The 19,335-nt window shown below is 41.3% G+C and overlaps 3 protein-coding genes across 4 annotated transcripts; 1 reads left to right on the forward strand and 2 right to left on the reverse strand.

The window, feature by feature from the left end:
* Positions 1–3,896: 3,896 nt before the first annotated feature.
* dmac1 (distal membrane arm assembly component 1) lies at positions 3,897–4,381 on the reverse strand. Its single transcript, XM_033991498.2, has 2 exons — positions 4,105–4,381; positions 3,897–4,027 (listed from the first exon to the last, which is right to left on the reverse strand). Exons 1-2 carry the CDS (start codon positions 4,298–4,300, stop codon positions 3,963–3,965), a joined length of 261 nt encoding a protein of 86 aa, XP_033847389.1. The 5' UTR covers positions 4,301–4,381; the 3' UTR covers positions 3,897–3,962.
* A 4,193-nt stretch (positions 4,382–8,574) lies between these two features.
* Positions 8,575–12,710, forward strand: btd (biotinidase). 2 transcript variants are annotated; one of them, XM_055225321.1, is made up of 6 exons: positions 8,575–8,946; positions 9,424–9,573; positions 9,863–10,014; positions 10,761–10,938; positions 11,002–11,541; positions 12,438–12,710. In XM_055225321.1, exons 1-6 carry the CDS (start codon positions 8,689–8,691, stop codon positions 12,708–12,710), a joined length of 1,551 nt encoding a protein of 516 aa, XP_055081296.1. In that variant the 5' UTR covers positions 8,575–8,688. The 2 variants fall into 2 exon arrangements, with proteins under 2 accessions (XP_055081296.1, XP_033847406.1); XM_033991515.2 differs by having other exon boundaries at positions 9,863–10,008.
* LOC117393395 (progranulin-like) lies at positions 11,537–19,227 on the reverse strand. Its single transcript, XM_033991516.2, has 6 exons — positions 19,151–19,227; positions 18,903–19,043; positions 17,741–17,971; positions 15,719–15,853; positions 13,821–13,946; positions 11,537–13,206 (listed from the first exon to the last, which is right to left on the reverse strand). The coding sequence occupies exons 1-6, from the start codon at positions 19,151–19,153 to the stop codon at positions 13,111–13,113; spliced, it is 732 nt and encodes a 243-aa protein (XP_033847407.1). The 5' UTR covers positions 19,154–19,227; the 3' UTR covers positions 11,537–13,110.
* Between the last annotated feature and the right edge of the window lie 108 nt (positions 19,228–19,335).

Consider the following 19,335-nt stretch of genomic DNA (forward strand, 5'->3'; position numbering starts at 1 on the left):
GCATTGTATATGGATATACTGGTGGTGTGTTAAAAAAGACAGTGGTTTTGGATCTGCTGTTGGAAGGTTCGTGGCCTCGAGCCGCTGTTGTGGTTGGTTGAATTGAGTAAGTGAAATATTAGTATCACAGCAAAAAAGGTAGAAGTATTCATCAACTAAACCCACTCTGAAAATAAAATGCATATTTTAACTTGTAAAACACTGTACAGGTTTTAACCCTTGTGTGTTCCTCTTAAGACTAAGGCACTGATACCACATTTACCTTACATTTATATATTTAGTGCCAAAAACCCTTGATTATGCAAAAAAGCGTGCTGTTTTTTTTAACATTATAAGGGCCCTGTAACACTGAAATGATATGACAAAAGCACAGCAAAAAGTTCATATGACCCCAGCCATTTTCCTGTTCATTTCAGTGAGATTCCTCTGATGGACTTCTCCGACAAAGTTCCACTTAGCATTTTTTTCCCCACATAATCAAGGCCTATTGGCTCTAAATGACTCCAGTACAACACAAGGGTTAAAAAGGGGCCAGTGATCTAAAGATATATAATAATTTATATTTTATATTCAAATGCTGTGTATTAGTACTTTGTTGAAGTTGTGCACTAGTCATGACTCTTACCAAAACGGCACGCTACTTTTAAGAGGTTAAACTAGATTACCTAAAAACATTCATTTGACACAAGCTGTGCTGGCAGTGCAGTTGCGTAATAAAGAACATTCTGTGAATTATGGGAAGTTATGCCAACAATCACCAAAATGAGGAATGTACATTTTATGTGCCCATAAAATGTTATTTTTGTACTGTTGAAAGCTCAGATTCTCCACAAAGGTTATGTGTTGAGTCTAAATTGATTAACGCAATCTGTGATGTGTGCACACACAACGCAGGATGTTTCTAAGTCTATCATGATATCTCAGTGCTGTTGTGCTGATGCCTTCAGAAGGTCGATTCTGGAGGTCAAGCTGATGGGGTAGATGCAGGCCAAGAGGTCTGGAAGCTCTCTTCCAGTGTTAAGAAAACAGAGAAAGGCACTTTTCTAGTTCATATCATATAAGGTCTCACAGAATAAGGCTAAGTCAAACTGAATCAAAAAATGCAAATATCTAAATTTGGAAAAATGTGAAAGCTTTGGTTTTGGTCAGATCAGCTATAGTCATTGGGATTAAAAACACATGAAAATATGGGCACAAACTTTAGAAGAGAGAACTGGAAGTTTGAATTTCTCTGGGTCTAAGATAAGAGGAGGTGCTCTGTCTCTCTGTCCTCTGTGGTCAAAGGTTGGGATTTTACTCTTATGGGTCTGGTCAGGTGATGGCCAGTGTATTTCCAGTTAAAATCCACTTAAATTGATGGGGGCAACTAAACCAATGAGATGAAGTCATAAGTACTGACTGGGCTAAAGTTGAGTGGGGGGGTTTGGGGGATGAGTGGAGTTCTTCCACTCGCGTGTGCATTATGAACCATTAACACAGTTTTACACAAATACAAATATTCACATAACATTCATAAATCAATATGCAAACAATATTGACAGTATTCACAGTATGAACAATTTACATCATTCCCCTTCTTCTGTGGAGAAAGTCATTAGTTGAGATTGTTTAAACAAACTGCATTGCCTTGTATCTGTAGCAATCTCGGTCATGGCACATTTATCTGAATTTACTTGAGTTAATGTCTTCTTTCTTTCCTCAAAGATTGTCAGTTGTTCCATTTTTGTAGAAACTTTGTGGATTTTTTGAGAAACATCTAACCTAAAGTTTCAACTTTGTGCATCCGGAAACCTTACAATGCAATTGAAGTCTGGTGTGATGAGGCTGAGAAGTGCCAGGATGCATCTTCTCGTAGCCAAACATTTAACCATTTGCTATTTATGTCCATTACAATGGCAACAGTGAGGCAGGTGCTTTTCACAGTTTTCTAGGTCAAGCTGTAATACAACACAACTTCACATTTGCACTTGCTCAGTTAAAAGGATGGCAGTAAAGTACTATTGGATTGTGTGTTTTTGAGCAGTTGGTTTTTCGTGTATCCATGGCGACCCTGCATGGAGCTAACTCTGCTAACCAGCTAGCTCTGAAATGCTACAGACTTTTTACAACAGTACAATAGACTTTACTCATTCTACACTAAATATGGCAGAAGACATTACAGAGGAACCACTAAGAGGGAATAGCCCATCTCATCTCTGACCGAAACAGCTGGGCAGAGTGAGACGCAGGGTGAGATGCAGGGTGAGGCGCAGGAGCGGCCTGATGTCTCTTCAGTGTTCACATGGACACTTTTGTGATGCCTCGGCTTCAGGACAGAGAGAAGAGACACTTTTGTCCTGAGGGCTGCTACTAACCTCAAACTGCCCTGACACTGGATCTGATGACCCCTGATGACCCTAAGCTGTAATGAGACTTTTGAGCTTTTCTATTATATTTTACTGCTCAGTGTGTTTAAATCGCTCCTCAGGGACAAATAAAGTGATGACTGAATTACCTTGTGTACGAATTGTGCTATACAAATAAACTTGCCTTGCCTAAATGTGCAAGTAATCAAAGTGCTTTACAGAATAAGAAAGACACACAAATCACAAATAATCATCATAAAATTACCATTAAAAGAGAAGAGTGCAGAATAAAAACCTTTCAAACCATTTACAAAGCAGTAGGCTTTCTGTATAAATTCCATCTTATCTGTACCCTGGCCCATAGAAACAGAAAAACACAACTCTGAGAATGAAAACACTGCCCATAGCCTACCTTGCTATTATAGATTGCCTTATTAATTGTATAGGCACATGCTGACTTTTGGACACTGAAGTTGATTTAAATGACATGTTCCACAAAATCTGATGTGATGGTCAGAAAGAAATGAGATGACTATGCTGTTTACAATTTATTGATACCCATTATACACATACATTTATTTTTATTTATTTATTTTTTTACATTCAAAATGCTGCGTTGTTACGATTTATGACCATAATATACTTTGTTTATCTTGGGATGCTCTATGTACCTGCCCACAATGAAAAAATAAGCTCGGTCCCCTCTCCTTTCTCGTAATGTATTCAAATTTTTCAATGGGTGCCGCTGAGTCATCCTTTTTCAAAATTATGTGAATTAAATTAAAGTCAGTGTCTAATTTTGCAGATTTTCATGAGTTTTTGAGCATTTTTTCTAACTCTTAGGTGCAATTTACTTGGCAGAAAGGAATAATAAATACATTTTTACACCTTAAAGATAAAAGTTAGATTGTGACTTTGTCACATTGTTCCTGATTATGAAGAGTAAATCCTTTCTTCTATTAATTTAAAAAATAATATTCACAAATCATCATTTCACCATAGCCACACCCAAAATTTAATTTTAAATCTATTTAATAACCTTTTATTGCATGGGTTTTGTGTCTTTTGGTCAAGTTTGAAGTGTTTTGGACGAAAACTGTTGGAGGAGATGTTATAAGATGAAGAGTGATTTTTGTCGATCCCGGATTTGATCCAATATGGCCGACTTCCTGTAGGATTTAGGGTGGGGCCATAATATCATTTTTTACATGTGCTGACGTGACCTATTTTTGATGCTGAGTTTCATTAGTCTATTATGACATTTTTCTGGGCCGGACTCCCATTGCTGCAATGTAAATCGATTTTTGAGGTGGCACTACTGAGCCATGGTTCATTATTTTTTTCTGCATCTTCATTCAAACTTAGAACTCACTGAACTGTAATTTTTGATACCACTCACTTGTTTATACATTATTGTTTACTTCTTGATTTTTGACATTTTCTGCAAAACTGTACAATTCCAGTGGAGCTCTTGCACATTTGTGCTCTGGCCCTAAAAATCTGAAAATAATCAGATTCAGAGTGTGCACTGCAGGCAATGAGAACACAACTGTTTCTTTATTTCTCTAAACACTGCTGATACAATAATGACACACAAGTCTACAAACATTCAAGTCTTCAGGACTTCCTCTGAGATTTTCCGACTGGGTCTGCGAGTATGACCAGGCCCCACGCGGCTACACCTGAAAGAGCGGACAGTGGTCAGACATGGACACAAGGGACGGACTCACGGCTCACGGCTCACGGCTCACGGCCTCACTTGCAGCAAAGGTGATCTGTGCGACCGTTCCCATGGACGTAGGACCGCCTTTCCGCATCACTTTGCGGGCTTCGTTAAACACATAGGCCCCTGACAGAAGCAGAGCACTTCCAGAGAGTAACCGGCAGCTCCAGCACCCACCGAACAGCGGCGCGGGCCTCGGGGCCGGGCCGGGGGGGTCCGCCGGGCCGGACATAGAGCGCTAGTCGTCAGGACAACACAAAAAGAGCGTCTGTAAGCGGTACATGTGTGAGTTAAGCAATGGTGAGTTTGTGTGCAGAGGTGCACTAGCGCCCTCTGCTGCTCCGGAGTGGAACCGAAATAATCATTTGTTTTTATTATTATAGAAAGGTCATTGTTATAGTGAGAAAATGCAAAAGGCAAGGCAAGACAAGTTTATTTGTATAGCACAATTCATACACAAAGTAATTCAAAGTGCTTTACAGAATAAGAAAGACATAAAAATCACATAAATCAAAACATAAATAATCACAAATAATCATCATAAAATTAACATTAAAAGAGAAGAGGCAGAATAAAAACCTTTCAGTTGTATGCACGACTAAACAGAACTGTTTTAAGCCTGGATTTAAACATTGTCAAAGTAGAGGCCTGTCTCACATCTTCAGGAAGACTGTTCCAGGTTTTAGCTGCATAAAACGTAAACATTGATTCCCCATGTTTAGTCCTGACTCTGGGAACCAGCAGGAGGCCAGTCCCTGAAGTCCTCAGAGTGTGAGATGGTTCATATGGCACTAACATGTCGGAGATGTATTTGGACCTAGGCCATGGAGAGACTTATACACAAGCAGAGCTGCTTTAAAGTCTATTCTTTGAGCTACACAAAAAACACATTTTTAACAGAACAAACAGAATTCCAGGGGGAGGCATACGGGATGACCATAATCACACTTAATTAGAGTAGCCAAGTTCACATCATTGACTATTATCACATGCAGCTGTGCTCGTCTCACTGTATATGTCTCACTGCATCTGTCTCACTGCATACGTCTCACTGTATGTGTCTCACTGCATCTGTCTCACTGCATATGTCTCACTGTATATGCCTCACTGCATCTGTCTCTCTGCGCATGTCTCACTGCATCTGTCTCACTGTATATGTCTCACCTCATATGTCTCACTGTATATGTCTCACTGCATATGTCTCACTGTAAGTCTCACTGCACCTGTCTCACTGTATATGCCACACTGCATCTGTCTCACTGTATATGTCTCACTGCATCTGTCTCACTGTATATGTCTCACTGTATGTCACTGCATATGTCTCATGGTTTATGTCTCACTGCATCTGTCTCACTGCCTATGTCTCATGGTTTATGTCTCACTGCATCTGTCTCACTGCCTATGTCTCACTGCATATGTCTCACTGCATCTGTCTCACTGCCTATGTCTCATGGTTTATGTCTCACTGCATATGTCTCATGGTTTATGTCTCACTGCATATGTCTCACTGCATCTGTCTCACTGCATATGTCTCACTGTATATGTTTCACTGTATGTCTCACTGCGAGTCTCACTGCATCTGTCTCACTGTATATGTCTCACTGCATAAGTCTTGCTGCATATGTCTCACTGCATCTGTCTCACTGTATACGTCTCACTGCCTCTGTCTCACTGTGTATGTCTCACTGCATATGTCTCACTGCATCTGTCTCACTGTATATGTCTCACTGATCTCACTGTATATGTCCCACTGCAAGTCTCATTGCATCTGCCTCACTGCATATGTCTCACTGCACATGTCTCACTGTATATGTCACACTGCATCTGTCTCACTGTATATGTCTCACTGCAAGTCTCACTGTATATGTCACACTGCATCTGTCTCACTGTATATGTCTCACTGCAAGTCTCACTGTATATGTCTCACTGCAAGTCTCACTGTATATGTCTCACTGCTTATGTCTCACTGTATATGTCTCACTGCAAGTCTCACTGCACCTGTCTCACTGTATATGTCATACTGCATCTGTCTCACTGTATATGTCTTGCTGCATCTGTCTCACTGTATATGTCTCACTGTATGTCACTGCATATGTCTCATGGTTTATGTCTCACTGCATACGTCTCGCTGCATACGTCTCACTGCATACGTCTCACTGTATATGTCTCACTGCATATGTCTCATGGTTTATGTCTCACTGTATATGTCTCACTGCATACGTCTCGCTGCATACGTCTCACTGTATATGTCTCACTGCATATGTCTCATGGTTTATGTCTCACTGTATATGTCTCACTGCATATGTCTCATGGTTTATGTCTCACTGTATATGTCTCACTGCATCTGTCTCACTGTATATGTCTCACTGATCTCACTGTATATGTCCCACTGCAAGTCTCATTGCATCTGCCTCACTGCATATGTCTCACTGCACATGTCTCACTGTATATGTCACACTGCATCTGTCTCACTGTAAGTCTCACTGTATATGTCACACTGCATCTGTCTCACTGTATATGTCTCACTGCAAGTCTCACTGTATATGTCACACTGCATCTGTCTCACTGTATATGTCTCACTGCAAGTCTCACTGTATATGTCTCACTGCAAGTCTCACTGTATATGTCTCACTGCTTATGTCTCACTGTATATGTCTCACTGCAAGTCTCACTGCACCTGTCTCACTGTATATGTCATACTGCATCTGTCTCACTGTATATGTCTTGCTGCATCTGTCTCACTGTATATGTCTCACTGTATGTCACTGCATATGTCTCATGGTTTATGTCTCACTGCATACGTCTCGCTGCATACGTCTCACTGCATACGTCTCACTGTATATGTCTCACTGCATATGTCTCATGGTTTATGTCTCACTGTATATGTCTCACTGCATACGTCTCGCTGCATACGTCTCACTGTATATGTCTCACTGCATATGTCTCATGGTTTATGTCTCACTGTATATGTCTCACTGCATATGTCTCATGGTTTATGTCTCACTGTATATGTCTCACTGCATCTGTCTCGCTGCATACGTCTCGCTGCATAGTCTCACTGTATATGTCTCATGGTTTATGTCTCACTGTATATGTCTCACTGCATCTTTCTCGCTGCATACGTCTCACTGTATATGTCTCACTGCATCTGTCTCATGGTTTATGTCTCACTGTATATGTCTCACTGCATCTTTCTCGCTGCATACGTCTCACTGTATATGTCTCACTGCATCTGTCTCATGGTTTATGTTTCACTGTATATGTCTCACTGCATAAGTCTTGCTGCATACGTCTCGCTGCATACGTCTCACTGTATGTCTCACTGCATCTGTCTCGCTGCATACGTCTCACTGTATGTGTCTCACTGCATACGTCTCACTGTATGTGTCTCACTGCATACGTCTCGCTGCATACGTCTCACTGTATGTGTCTCACTGCATACGTCTCACTGTATATGTCTCACTGCATCTGTCTCGCTGCATATGTCTCACTGTATATGTCTCATGGTTTATGTCTCACTGTATATGTCTCACTGCATCTTTCTCGCTGCATACATCTCATTGCATACATCTCACTGTATATGTCTCACTGCATCTGTCTCATGGTTTATGTCTCACTGTATATGTCTCACTGCATACGTCTCACTGTATGTGTCTCACTGCATACGTCGCGCTGCATACGTCTCACTGTATGTGTCTCACTGCATCTGTCTCGCTGCATACGTCTCACTGTATATGTCTCACTGCATCTGTCTCGCTGCATACGTCTCACTGTATGTGTCTCACTGCATATGTCTCATGGTTTATGTCTCACTGCATATGTCTCACTGATAACTGTATATGTCTCTCTCAGAAGCACATAATTTGCCATAGACACCCCAGAACCATAAAATCGTTTGTGAGAAAACTACAACTACATACTACTACATCGTTTGTGAGATCTGTTGTATCTGAAGTACTTTGCTGTGCAGCTATGGCCTGGAGACATCTCGACATGGTGCTTCTAGTTTGTATGCCTGAGGTCTTCCTTGCTGAGGAGGAGGGCCTAAGGACAGGGGATGTTCTGGGACACTTCTCCATTTGCTTGTCTGTTTCTGTTTCATTGTTGAACTTTCTGTTGGTTAAATCAGTTCTCATGTTCTGCCCTCAGAGGCGACTGCTGTTGTGATTTTGGGCACAGCAAAAATAAATTGAACTAAATTAAACTGAAATATCTAACTGTGCCTTAAACACATTTTCAGCCCCAGTACAGGCTACCACAGTAATCTTAGTTGAAAGTGACATGTAAAACCAGACAATAAAAACACATTAGTCTTGATGTCCCAGAATAACAATATAAAAATAATCCTAAATAGGCCATAGTCCTCACACTACAGGACCACGTGGTCAGAACCAGCAGCTGAGGAAATGTCCCTTTAACCAGAGAACTGCAGTTTAGGGAAAACAATGAGCTATAGCCAATCAGCAAAGAGATTATAAGCAAGTCCATAGTTGTCTCTCTGACCTTAAACTGAAAAAATGGAATTCACGCTTGTGTTTGTGTCTCGATTCTAGCTCGGTTCTAGCTCGGTTCACAGCCCGCACCACCACAGAGTTGTCCTTCTGTCCACAGTCTTTGGACATGCTCGCGGCGGTGGTCGGGTCGGTGTTCCTTGGTCTCGGGTGTAGGACGGGTCTACTCGTCATTATCACCTTGTGCAGTTGGACCTGTGGCGCACATTCGCACCACCTTCCCTCTTCGTACGTTGCGGCAGTGTACGAGCACTGCGTGGCGCTGAACCCGGAGCCGCGTGTGCCCGTGTCCCGCAGCGCAGCGCTGCGTCACCTGCGCCAGAACCTCCAGGTGTACTCGAAGCAGGCCGCCAGGGCCGCGCTGCAGGTTCATCTTTGTGCTTACGTGTAGTAGTTGCCGTGGATCTGCCTAGTCTTTTAATTAGCCTATGATTAAACTATTATTAGTCTATTCATTTGTTACTCCTGCCACACAGTCTAATTAGGCCTAATATTTGCGAGACCTTGTACCCTGATTTTGTGTTCTGGGCAATTCCTGTGATATAAATGTGCCAGGAAGCTCCCGGCCCCCTTTTCCACCTGCGTGTCGCCTTAACAGTTCTTCTCACTAGAACATTCTGAAATTTAGATCTGTACCCAGTAGAGATTTTTGTTCACTTAAAAACAAAACATTTTCTATAATGCTTGCCTTGTGTTGTCTAGTGTATTTTTTTTAAAGTCATTGGAGTATAAAAAAATATTATAGTCTGAAACTTTTTCCTTAAACTGAAAGTTTGATTTATCCTGAAAACACTGGTATGTTGTACATGGGGTTAATATCTCATGGAATGTGTGGTGTGTGCAGGGTGCTCAGATTCTGGTTTTCCCAGAGGATGGCCTGCAGGGCTTTAACTTCACTCGCTCTTCTATAGCAGCCTACCTGGAGGTGGTCCCTGACCCACAGCAGGAAAGCTGGAACCCCTGTGAGGACCCACAGCGCCACCCGAACACTGAGGTCTCTCCTGACTCCAAATGTTCCAAACCCTAACAACTATTTTTACTTTTTGCACACAAAAAAGTCCAAGCTAAGAAATATTGCAGTATTCCACTTGTGTTTAGGCTTCTGCTGCTCCAGTGCCAGTGCGCTGTTTGTTTTATATTATAAGTTCATTTATATAGCTTTGAATGTCCAAGTACTATTTCAATGTGTGTTTTGAATGTTTTTTATTGAAAATAAAATATGTCCCCTGTGTTGCCAAATTTTTGTACAGCTATATCTCTTGTGACAGAACTTTCTCCCACAGGTGCAGCACTGGCTGAGCTGCCTGGCCCGGAGACATGGCCTGTATGTGGTAGCCAACATGGGCAGTGTGCAGCCCTGCTCTGGGGACTCTGGCAGCCCCTGTCCCCCTGATGGTCATTGGCACTTTAACACCAATGTGGTCTACAGGTTCATGTCTCTGTGCCTCTCTCAGCTCCTTGAAGTGTGCATGTTACGCTAGTTTCCGATCTATGTCATTTCCTTGTCACAAACAGACTTGAAGTTGTATTTTGTTTCATTCACACATGTTTAACACACAAGCCCTGCTTGTTTAGGCTTCTCTCAAAGAGAGCCACCTTGTGATGTCATGTGGCAATACAGAAAGTGCTCCACTGTGTAGAATCATTTGGATAATTTTAAATCTCTACTAACAAAAGGTGAAATGTAGCGGTTAACATGAAAACTAACGCTTTATGACATCACAAAGTGGAACAGAGCATTTTGAGCACAGGTATGTTCTTGAGGAGGTAACAACATTAAGCCATGTTGTAATGTTGCCATGTTATAAAGCTCACAAGAATACATTTTGTGCAATATAGGATCTTTAAATCAGGAACATATGTGCTTGTACTCTTGATGTAGTCTGATGATTGAGTTTATGACGTGCAACCCTCATAATACCACACTGCCCTGAAATTATAGCCATTTTAGGTTTATATACTTAGTATTTGACTTGTTTGAAGGTACTTATGGCTAGTTTCAACAACAAGCTCCATAACTCCACTGGCAGTCATACTGAAAGCAAGAAGCCTGAATGTATTTAAACATTTTACCTATATTATTCTATCTGATAATTCTATCATTGTAAGGTTGCAGTTATTTGTTTTACATTAGAAAAAAGTCTGCAAGTCCAAGACCAATGTCCTTTTTGTTTTCTTAAGGAATGATGGGTTGCTGGTGGCTCGCTATCACAAGCAGAACCTGTACTTTGAGGAGGCGTTCGACACCCCCCAACACATGGAAATGGTCACATTTGACACACCTTTTGCAGGAAGGTTTGGTCTTATTACCTGCTTTGACATCCTGTTCCAGCAGCCAACTGTGTCCATGGTGGAGAAGGTGTGCTCACAACACTGCACTAACTGCACTCTATTATCCTTATGACAACCTGAATCTCTGCAGGGTGTGCGCCAGTTCATTTTCCCCACTGCCTGGATGAACCAGCTCCCTCTCCTGGACGCTATTCAATTTCAGCAGGCCTTCAGTGTGGGGGCTAATGTCACACTGTTAGCTGCAAACATTCGCAGTGATGAGCTGATTATGACTGGAAGTGGGATCTATTCCCCCTCCTCTGCTATGTACCACCATGCTCAGAGAGGTGACCCAGAAGAGGGCTGGCTTGTGGTGGCCACACTGAGGCCATTGGAGCCTCTGCCTGACACACTGCCTGTAAGTCAGGTGATGCACAAGGAGCAGGGGTACACTGAAGTGAGATGGTATCTCTCTGAGGGCTGGAGAGCCCCGCCCTCTTTCACCTCCTGCATGATGCATGACCCTTTCACCTTCGTACTGTTGCCTGGGCCAGGGGGGCAGCTCAGTGTCTGCGATGGCTCCTTTTGTTGCTGGCTGCAGTATCAGTACATGGACAGTAACTTCACTGAAGTGTATGCACTGGGAGCATTCGCTGGAACGCACACTGTTAATGGACACTACAGTCTGCAGGTGGGTCACTGTTTATTATTTTAAAAAATGCCATCACACCATGAACAACTTCATCAGATCAGAGTGGGAAATAAAACATATACGTTTTCACATCAAAATAATGATTTTAAGTGTCACCACCTCCTCATTAACACATTCACTCAGAGGTCCTAATATTACATGGACTAATGCTTTTACAATTTCTGCATATTTAACAGTTAAATGTATTATTCTTATTACTTCAATATCATTCCTATGTGATAAATGTAGCAAAGCATAAACATGTATTCTTTGTACACAGAAGAAACGACAATTAAAGGGCCTGTGCTGTATCAGATTTTTTCCCCATGTATATGAGCAAAATTTGTCTTGCCCCAGTACAGATATATTGTGTAAGCGGCTCTTGAGGAATCAGGAAGTGCATGATTAACCGTTGTTGTTAGCACATCCATGATGACAAAACTCTGCACTGGCCTCTGTAAGTTGTGAAAAGTGCTTACAAACTCATTACAGTGAATAATTAGGATGCCCATCATGTTCTCCATATATGAAAAAAAGGACGTAGAATGTAATTAGCATGCGTGGACTACATACATTTTGAAAACAGCGTACCTTCCCGTACTGTGTGGTGTTTTCCAAACAAGCAATAAAATAAACATTTTTGGTTAATAAATAGACATATTTTAATTCCTTTTTTAAAATAAATTCTAAAAATTATCACCTTAAAGAATTGGGCCAGCCCTGGTGTCACCCCAGTGAAAAAAGTCTGGGCACACCACTGGGTCTGTTGCAGTGAAGGGGCCACTCTTGAGGAGCTTAAGCAGCTTGTGGTGACATCAGCCGTCCTGTATGGTGTGGTTCAGGGTATTTATTAGTCATTATGTTTACTGTTGTATTTGTTTTGTACTCGTCTGCAGGTTTGTGCTCTGGTGAAATGTGCTGGAGCTGATGCCCATTCATGTGGACAGGAGGTGGTGGAGGCACAAACTAAAATGGACTTTGTGTTGGAGGGAACATTTAATACTAAACATGTGTACCCATCTGTTCTGTCCAGTCAGTACACTCTGGAGCAGCCGACGCTCCTCCACACCTCGGCACATGGGACTGTGACCATTGCACACTCTCATATGAGAGCAGGCCTCATCACGGCTGTTCTTTACGGCCGGACATACCACATGGACCCACACTGAAAACCAATCACATTTATTCATTTATTTAGATTTTACATTTCCAAGATAACGTTTATTCTTTTCTATCTCATTACCAACCAATGTTATTTTGCCAATCCCATTTTTATCACTTTGAAGTGCATGATCAGTGCTTTTGTGGAAACTGGTTTAACGTTACAGTCACATTCTCTGGCATGAAAAGATCTGTAATTATTTGTAAAACAGAAATAAAATCTAACTAAATAATACAGTTGTGTCAAACAGGTTAAAAGTGAACAAATGAACAAAACTGAAGTTGCGTTGCTAATGTGACATGAATCAGTAACTATAGAAAGTGGGTGATTGGTTTATTTCAATTTTGGTCAGGGCGTATTAGCCATATATTGATTCTGCTGTATAAAAGTGAAAATGCCTGGTCTCTTCATTGTGTGAAGAGCCCACTTCTGCACACCTGGGAGTCCGGGTCACACGTGTAGCCATACTGACAGCAATGGGTCCCGTCAGCACAGCAGCTGGCCTGGAAAACACACCAGAAAGGCCATTTATAAATAATACGCTCTCAGCCATATTTGTGATTGCAAAAAATGTGCAGTCCTACCCTTATAATACTTGTGTGTTTTCCTGGTAAAGAGAAGTAAAGTAGAGCACCTAAAGTTGCTTGCATAAGGATGCATTTTGAGAGCTTAGGCAATGATTTACATTTCAAAGTAAAAATAATAAACCAAATCATCTAAATTGGTCTCTAATCAGTCCACAAAAATGGCACACAACCCAGCCAGAATTAGGAACCATTTCCAAATTTCACAAGTTCAGTCACTCACTTAGCAGCAGCTCCTAGGTCATGAGAGACCTCTTGCATAACTACCATGTGTACTCTCAGCAACTGATTGGTCCCTTTAAGTGTGAAATGGTCAGGATAAAAACACACTTTCAAACATAATACACTACTCTGCTGCACAATTTTTGAGGAAAAAATCTTTTTTCTGACATGCTTTGTAATTAAATATTCAATGTATTAACCTGAATCTTTCACCTAATTCATGGCAGCTTAATAGCAAAATAATCTTCATTTTCTATTCGATTACAACCCTACTGTGTGTGCATTGTTTATCACATAGTACTGGCCCCTACCAGTGGGTAGGGGCAGCACCTCCACTGCCCTGTGGGGCCCTTGCAGCAAGAGGAGCCTTTGGAACAGTAAAAGGACGAATCACAGCGGATGACTCCATGAAGAGCAGACTCCAAGGTAGTGGTAGTCTGTGGACAAAGGAAATGAGCACAACAATGAAACATAGTCCAGTTTTCACATTTAGTTAAAAAGTCACATTCTTTGTCTTTGCCCACAAATTACCAAATTGATTTACAGTTTTTTTTTTCTTACCTAAATCACTAACTGGGTAAAACTAAGTGGCCTCAAGTTACTATGTAACAGAATACATATCCCGGATTACCATTTTGTACCCAAAAATTGTGACTTGATCTTGTGATAAACCGCTGTATTTCCAGTAATGGTAACTTTTATCTTGAGCAAAACACAGCTAGCACAGTTTCAGTGGCTTCTTGTCATTGATCTCTATCAATAGGCTACGTGGCAAGATCGAAAACAATATATGTCCAGTGCATAATAAATCCAACTTTAGCCAAATTCAATGCATTACATATTGAAAAAAAACAAAAAACTTTCACCCCCAAGAAAGCACAAAATGGACAGAGATGTGACTTTATTCAGAATTTGATTTGGAAGCAAATATGTATCACTAGTTTAAATGGCGGTAATGGTACTTTTCCCACTTATGTTCTTTTAAATATAAAAATTACAAAAAATAAAATTGTGTGATCTTGATAATGTGCAGCTGTGTACACACTCATGTCACAAATGTAATAAACACCCAAAAATCTATGGTTTAACTTTAGTTTGTAATTAAATTTTTCTACAATCGACATTTCTAAACAGTAAATTTAGCAAAAAGTATTTTGTAAACACTGTTTTGCAAACAGTATTCTGCAAAAAGCATTTGGGATTGTTTTTCCAATTCAAGTCGATTAACCAACATCCTTCTTCTCCTGGGATTGATGCGAGATCATTTGCAGATTGAAGTTTTAGTCTGTAAAGTCCACTCAAGACAGGGGAATGAAGGTGAACTCAGGACAGGGTAAGGGTATGGGCTCATCCAGGCAGGTGCTAGGAGGGGAGGATCCCAGTCATTTCTTTTCAAACTACTCTCTCGCATAATTAATAGACTGAGCTGCAACAATAATCAACGTCAATGTAAAAATCACATGTGTTGCTTAATTTAAGCTTGATTTGCTGCTATCCTGTTTAGCTGCAAAAATCCACTTCACCCATCAATATTTGGCCCTTGATTATTTCCACATCCCTGTGTTCAACAATGATGCACAATCACTGAAACTCTGATAAAGTTGTTAATCATAGCCAATAGTTTGTATATGATTTCTCAGTCACTTCACCGGCCAGTGGTGGTGCATGCTGGGATTTGCAAGATGACATCTGCCGGAGTGCACAACCCCCATTTTGTGGGAACAAAACATTAAATTGAGGCCCCAGATCTCATTCTTTTGTTACCCATGTCATCAGGGGGCTACGTGCTATACATATCTAGATATAGAAAAGTTGGCAACCATTTTGCTCAGACTGCACCCGGTCCAACGGCGACACTAGTGTTAGTCCAGTTTTGTAGCGGTGTGACACTCACATAAAAGCTCTGCTGTGCTGTTGCGGTCACTGCACACGTCACACCAATTGTTCACGTGATAACTATTCATTTATTAAGGGAAAAGGCTTGCACCTCCGCCGGCAGCACCGCACTGCACAGCGTGCTGCCTGTGCTCCTGTCCTACTTTTTACTATATAGAATACTTGCGGCCAGAATTGCACCGCATGCAGTCTGAGCCCAGTCTAGTTTATCTTAACTAATCAAAACAATTCTAGGTAACATTTTATATTCAAGTAATTTTTAAGTTAACCCATGCTACCTGATTGCTGTAGACACACCTACCGACACACCTACCTTGTCTGCAGGTACTGGCAACAGGCTGGGGGAGCCAAAGGGGTAGGGCACGCCCCGTCTGATGCAGTGGGTGTAAGTGTAATCACAGTCATAGCCATATGGACAGCAATGGTACCCATCCAGACAGCAGCGGGCCTATTGAGCACACAAAAACACAACTCAAATCAAATGTGAAAATACAATGTTAAGATTATAATACTAAGTTAATTCAGATATTCAGATATATATATATATTATTTTTTGTAGCACATAATCAAAAGTAATTTTGAATTTATTATTCTTATTCTTATTATTTATTAGTAGTATAATCTCTCACCTAAACTAAGGCAGAACTGTGAAACTTGGAGGTTTGGGGGTTTTAAGTTATAAGCGATTAGTTTCCCAAAGTCTGTGTGAACTAGGGTTGTCAAAAATCAGATACTAATTCATACTAAAACTAGTATCAAAAACTAGATACTCATTTGAGCAGGTATTGCTACTAAAATGTCACATTCAGAGGACAGAAATGAACCTGCATCAGAGCTGTGTCAGAACAATTATAAGACCTCATAAATCAATGTACACCCATGGACCACTATGAACCTACTGGACACTGAGGGATTACACACATATAAAACATGGGAATAGAAAAAAACACATTCTATCATCTAAAAAAAAGGGTTTGTATTACCATTGTGACATTGGAATCTGTATTAAGTATTGAGCCTATTCTTTAGGGTTGAAATCAAGTTTGAATTGTTAGGTGTTTACACTACAGTCACGATACTACATTTCCCCCCCTTTTTTCCTGCAGCTGTAAGCACCTCCATCTATGATTCCCCTCACCTGCCTGAGGCTAAGCCATGCCAGTCTCCACCTGATCTGTGCTGCAGCAGCTGCAGCCACCAGCGCTTCAAAGTTTTACTCAGTTGAAGCTCCAAGTTAGTTTGGTTTTAAGAATATGTTAATGCTGTTTGACTCAAATACTATACGAGTTATACTATATAACTATACTACATGACCATACCATACCATACTATACTTTAATAATAATAATAATAATAATAATAATAGTACATTTTATTTATATGCGACTTTCAAAACACCCAAGGACTGAACAAGATCAAATTAGATAAAAACATACAAATACAATAAAACATGACAAAAAGTGATTGATAAAAGATGTGTGCTTGGTTACAAGAGACAGGACAGTCTGAACAGGTGAGTTTTGAGTCTGGATTTGAAGAGTGGAAGAGAGTCTAAGGTGCGGAGATCAGGAGGGAGAGAGTTCCAGAGCTGGGGGGCAGAGTGACTGAAAGCCCTGTTCCCCATGGTCACAAGTCGGGCAGAGGGTACAGTGAGCTGGAGAGAGAAGGAGGAGCGGGGAGGCAGGAGCAGCAGTGTGGAGGAGGTCAGATATGTATGAAGGGGCTAGGTTGTGTTTTGCTTTGAAGGTGGTAATTAGTATTTTGAAGTTAATTCTCTGTTTTATGGGGAGCCAGTGGAGTTGTTGTAGGACGGGGGTGATGTGGTGGATAGTGGGGGTCCGTGTTATGACCCGGGCTGCAGAGTTCTGAAGGAGCTGCAGTTTCTGGATGGATTTATTGGGGAGACCAAAGAGAAGAGAGTTACAGTAACCAATGCAGGAAGTTACAAGGCTGTGGACTAGAATGGCAGTGGTGTGAGGAGAGAGGGAGGGGCCAAGACGACAGATATTGCGTAAGTGGAAATATGCAGACCGGGTGACATTATTGATGTGTGAGTGAAAGGAAAGTGTACTGTCGAGGAGGACACCCAGACTCTTGACCTGAGGAGAAGGATGGACAGTTGAGTGGTTGATGTTGATTGAGAAGCTGTTAGATTTGGAGAGTGTGGATGGGGTGCCTACTAGGAGGACTTCTGTTTTGGAACTGTTTAGCATGGGGAAGTTAATGGAAAACCATGTGTTGATTTCCAATATACAAGTATCAGTATTCTCTTTTTTTTGCATATTCATCTCAAGTTTTGAAAACAGATGTCTTAGGGATGTATCCATCTACTCACTGGAGAGTATGGGCAGCACGTCCATCCGCCATGTGGATGTCTGCAGCAAGTGTAGCCGTTGGGACACGTGAAGTAGTTATCACAGTACACCACAGCGGGTGCTCTGTCTGTCTGATCCATCCCTGTGCGCAGCATTGGCCTCCTCTCTAAGTCCCTCTCACACATGTGGGTCTCCAGGTTACACTGGTATCCCTCTGGGCAGCAGTGGGTCCGGTCAGCACAGCAGACCCCCTGTCCACACACACACACGCACCCCCGCACACGAACACACACACACACACACACACACACACACACCCACACCCCAACACACACACACACACACACACACACACGCACACACACCCACCCCAACAGACGCAGTACAACAAGGAGGAACTTTCATTTCGTAAATAAAATCAATAATGCAGCGCTACGAGAAGAAAGTCGCAGCATTTCGACATTTTAGTCGTAATTTTACGAGAAAAAAAGAAGAATTTCGAGCATTTTGTTCAGATTTAGCATTTTCTTCCAAATCTGTCTGGTTCCTCTGACTAAACACAAATACTTGCACTGTCCCTTCAAAGTACTTATACTAATGATAGTGTGGTGATGGTGGGCTAAAAGACACAGTATTTCATCGTGCATAAACCCCAGTTGAAAGTTGCTTCAAATTCTCCATAACGCCTAATGCACTGGTCACTCATTCATTCATTTTTATTTAAGTGACCCTTATACTCCGTCGTTTATTCTCGTAAAATTACGACTTTAATGTCGAGATGCTGTGACTTTACTCTCTTACGCCCGGATCATTTGATTTAATGAGCCTTTACTCCGTCGTACACTTGTGACTGGAGAGATAAAAACATCATTTAAAATAAAATGTTTTATTGAGTAGGAGACAAAGCTTCTACCGTACATGCATCTCTTTCGATGACTTGGTTTGGTGGGATAATACGGGGGGTACCACTTTTATCATTTAAAGGCCCTGAACCAGATATTTGAGTAAAATGTGTCTTGCCTCAGCGGAGCAAAGGGAGGACTCACGGCATCAAAAATGAAAGTGAAACTTATAAAAAAAAACATATTAATACATTGTTTTTTGCGAATGTAGATATTTAAAAACAATGAAAGGTTAAATGGTGATCCAAATATGTCGTGTTTAAACTCAAAGAAGACTCACATCTGGATAAGGGCAGCATCTGTATCCTCCCTCAGTGAGGCAGCATGTGGCCTGGTCATTACACCTCATGTGTCCACCAGGACAGGTGATGTAGCAGGACACCAGGCCACAGAGGCCCAGGAGCACACACTTTTCCAGCATCTAAACAATTACAGACAAAAAAACCCAAAAAGGATATCAGAACAACATAAAGAATAAACATATTTACTGTGGTCATAAAGCAGAATCAGACTGTGATTTGTACTTACCATCTGAAGTGTGGGATCACTTCACTTCCTGGTGTGTGTTTGCACATAGACCAACAAGTCTTGCTCTTGAGTCATGTGACAATGTTTTTTTTTTTTTTAGTTTAATACATTACTGGCCCACATTTTATTTCCCAATAAACCACAGAAAGGCAGTTTACAGGCTGAAATCACATGTACAGAAACCA

Source organism: Periophthalmus magnuspinnatus, chromosome 11 (assembly GCF_009829125.3).
Source record: "Periophthalmus magnuspinnatus isolate fPerMag1 chromosome 11, fPerMag1.2.pri, whole genome shotgun sequence".
NCBI lineage: Eukaryota > Metazoa > Chordata > Actinopteri > Gobiiformes > Gobiidae > Periophthalmus > Periophthalmus magnuspinnatus.

Bases quoted from the DNA above. Each gene is read 5' to 3' on its own strand.
- dmac1 (XM_033991498.2), bottom strand. From the start codon at position 4,300: ATGTCCGGCCCGGCGGACCCCCCCGGCCCGGCCCCGAGGCCCGCGCCG. The intron at 4,028-4,104 runs GTGAGGCCGTGA...CCGCTCTTTCAG, and splicing joins ACAGATCACCTTTGCTGCAA to GTGTAGCCGCGTGGGGCCTG.
- btd (XM_055225321.1), top strand. From the start codon at position 8,689: ATGCTCGCGGCGGTGGTCGGGTCGGTGTTCCTTGGTCTCGGGTGTAGG. The intron at 10,939-11,001 runs GTGTGCTCACAA...GAATCTCTGCAG, and splicing joins CTGTGTCCATGGTGGAGAAG to GGTGTGCGCCAGTTCATTTT. The intron at 11,542-12,437 runs GTGGGTCACTGT...ACTCGTCTGCAG, and splicing joins ATGGACACTACAGTCTGCAG to GTTTGTGCTCTGGTGAAATG.
- LOC117393395 (XM_033991516.2), bottom strand. The intron at 15,854-17,740 runs GTGAGTAGATGG...TGTGCTCAATAG, and splicing joins CGTGCTGCCCATACTCTCCA to GCCCGCTGCTGTCTGGATGG. The intron at 13,947-15,718 runs GTAGGTGTGTCG...CTTTGTCCACAG, and splicing joins TGCCAGTACCTGCAGACAAG to ACTACCACTACCTTGGAGTC.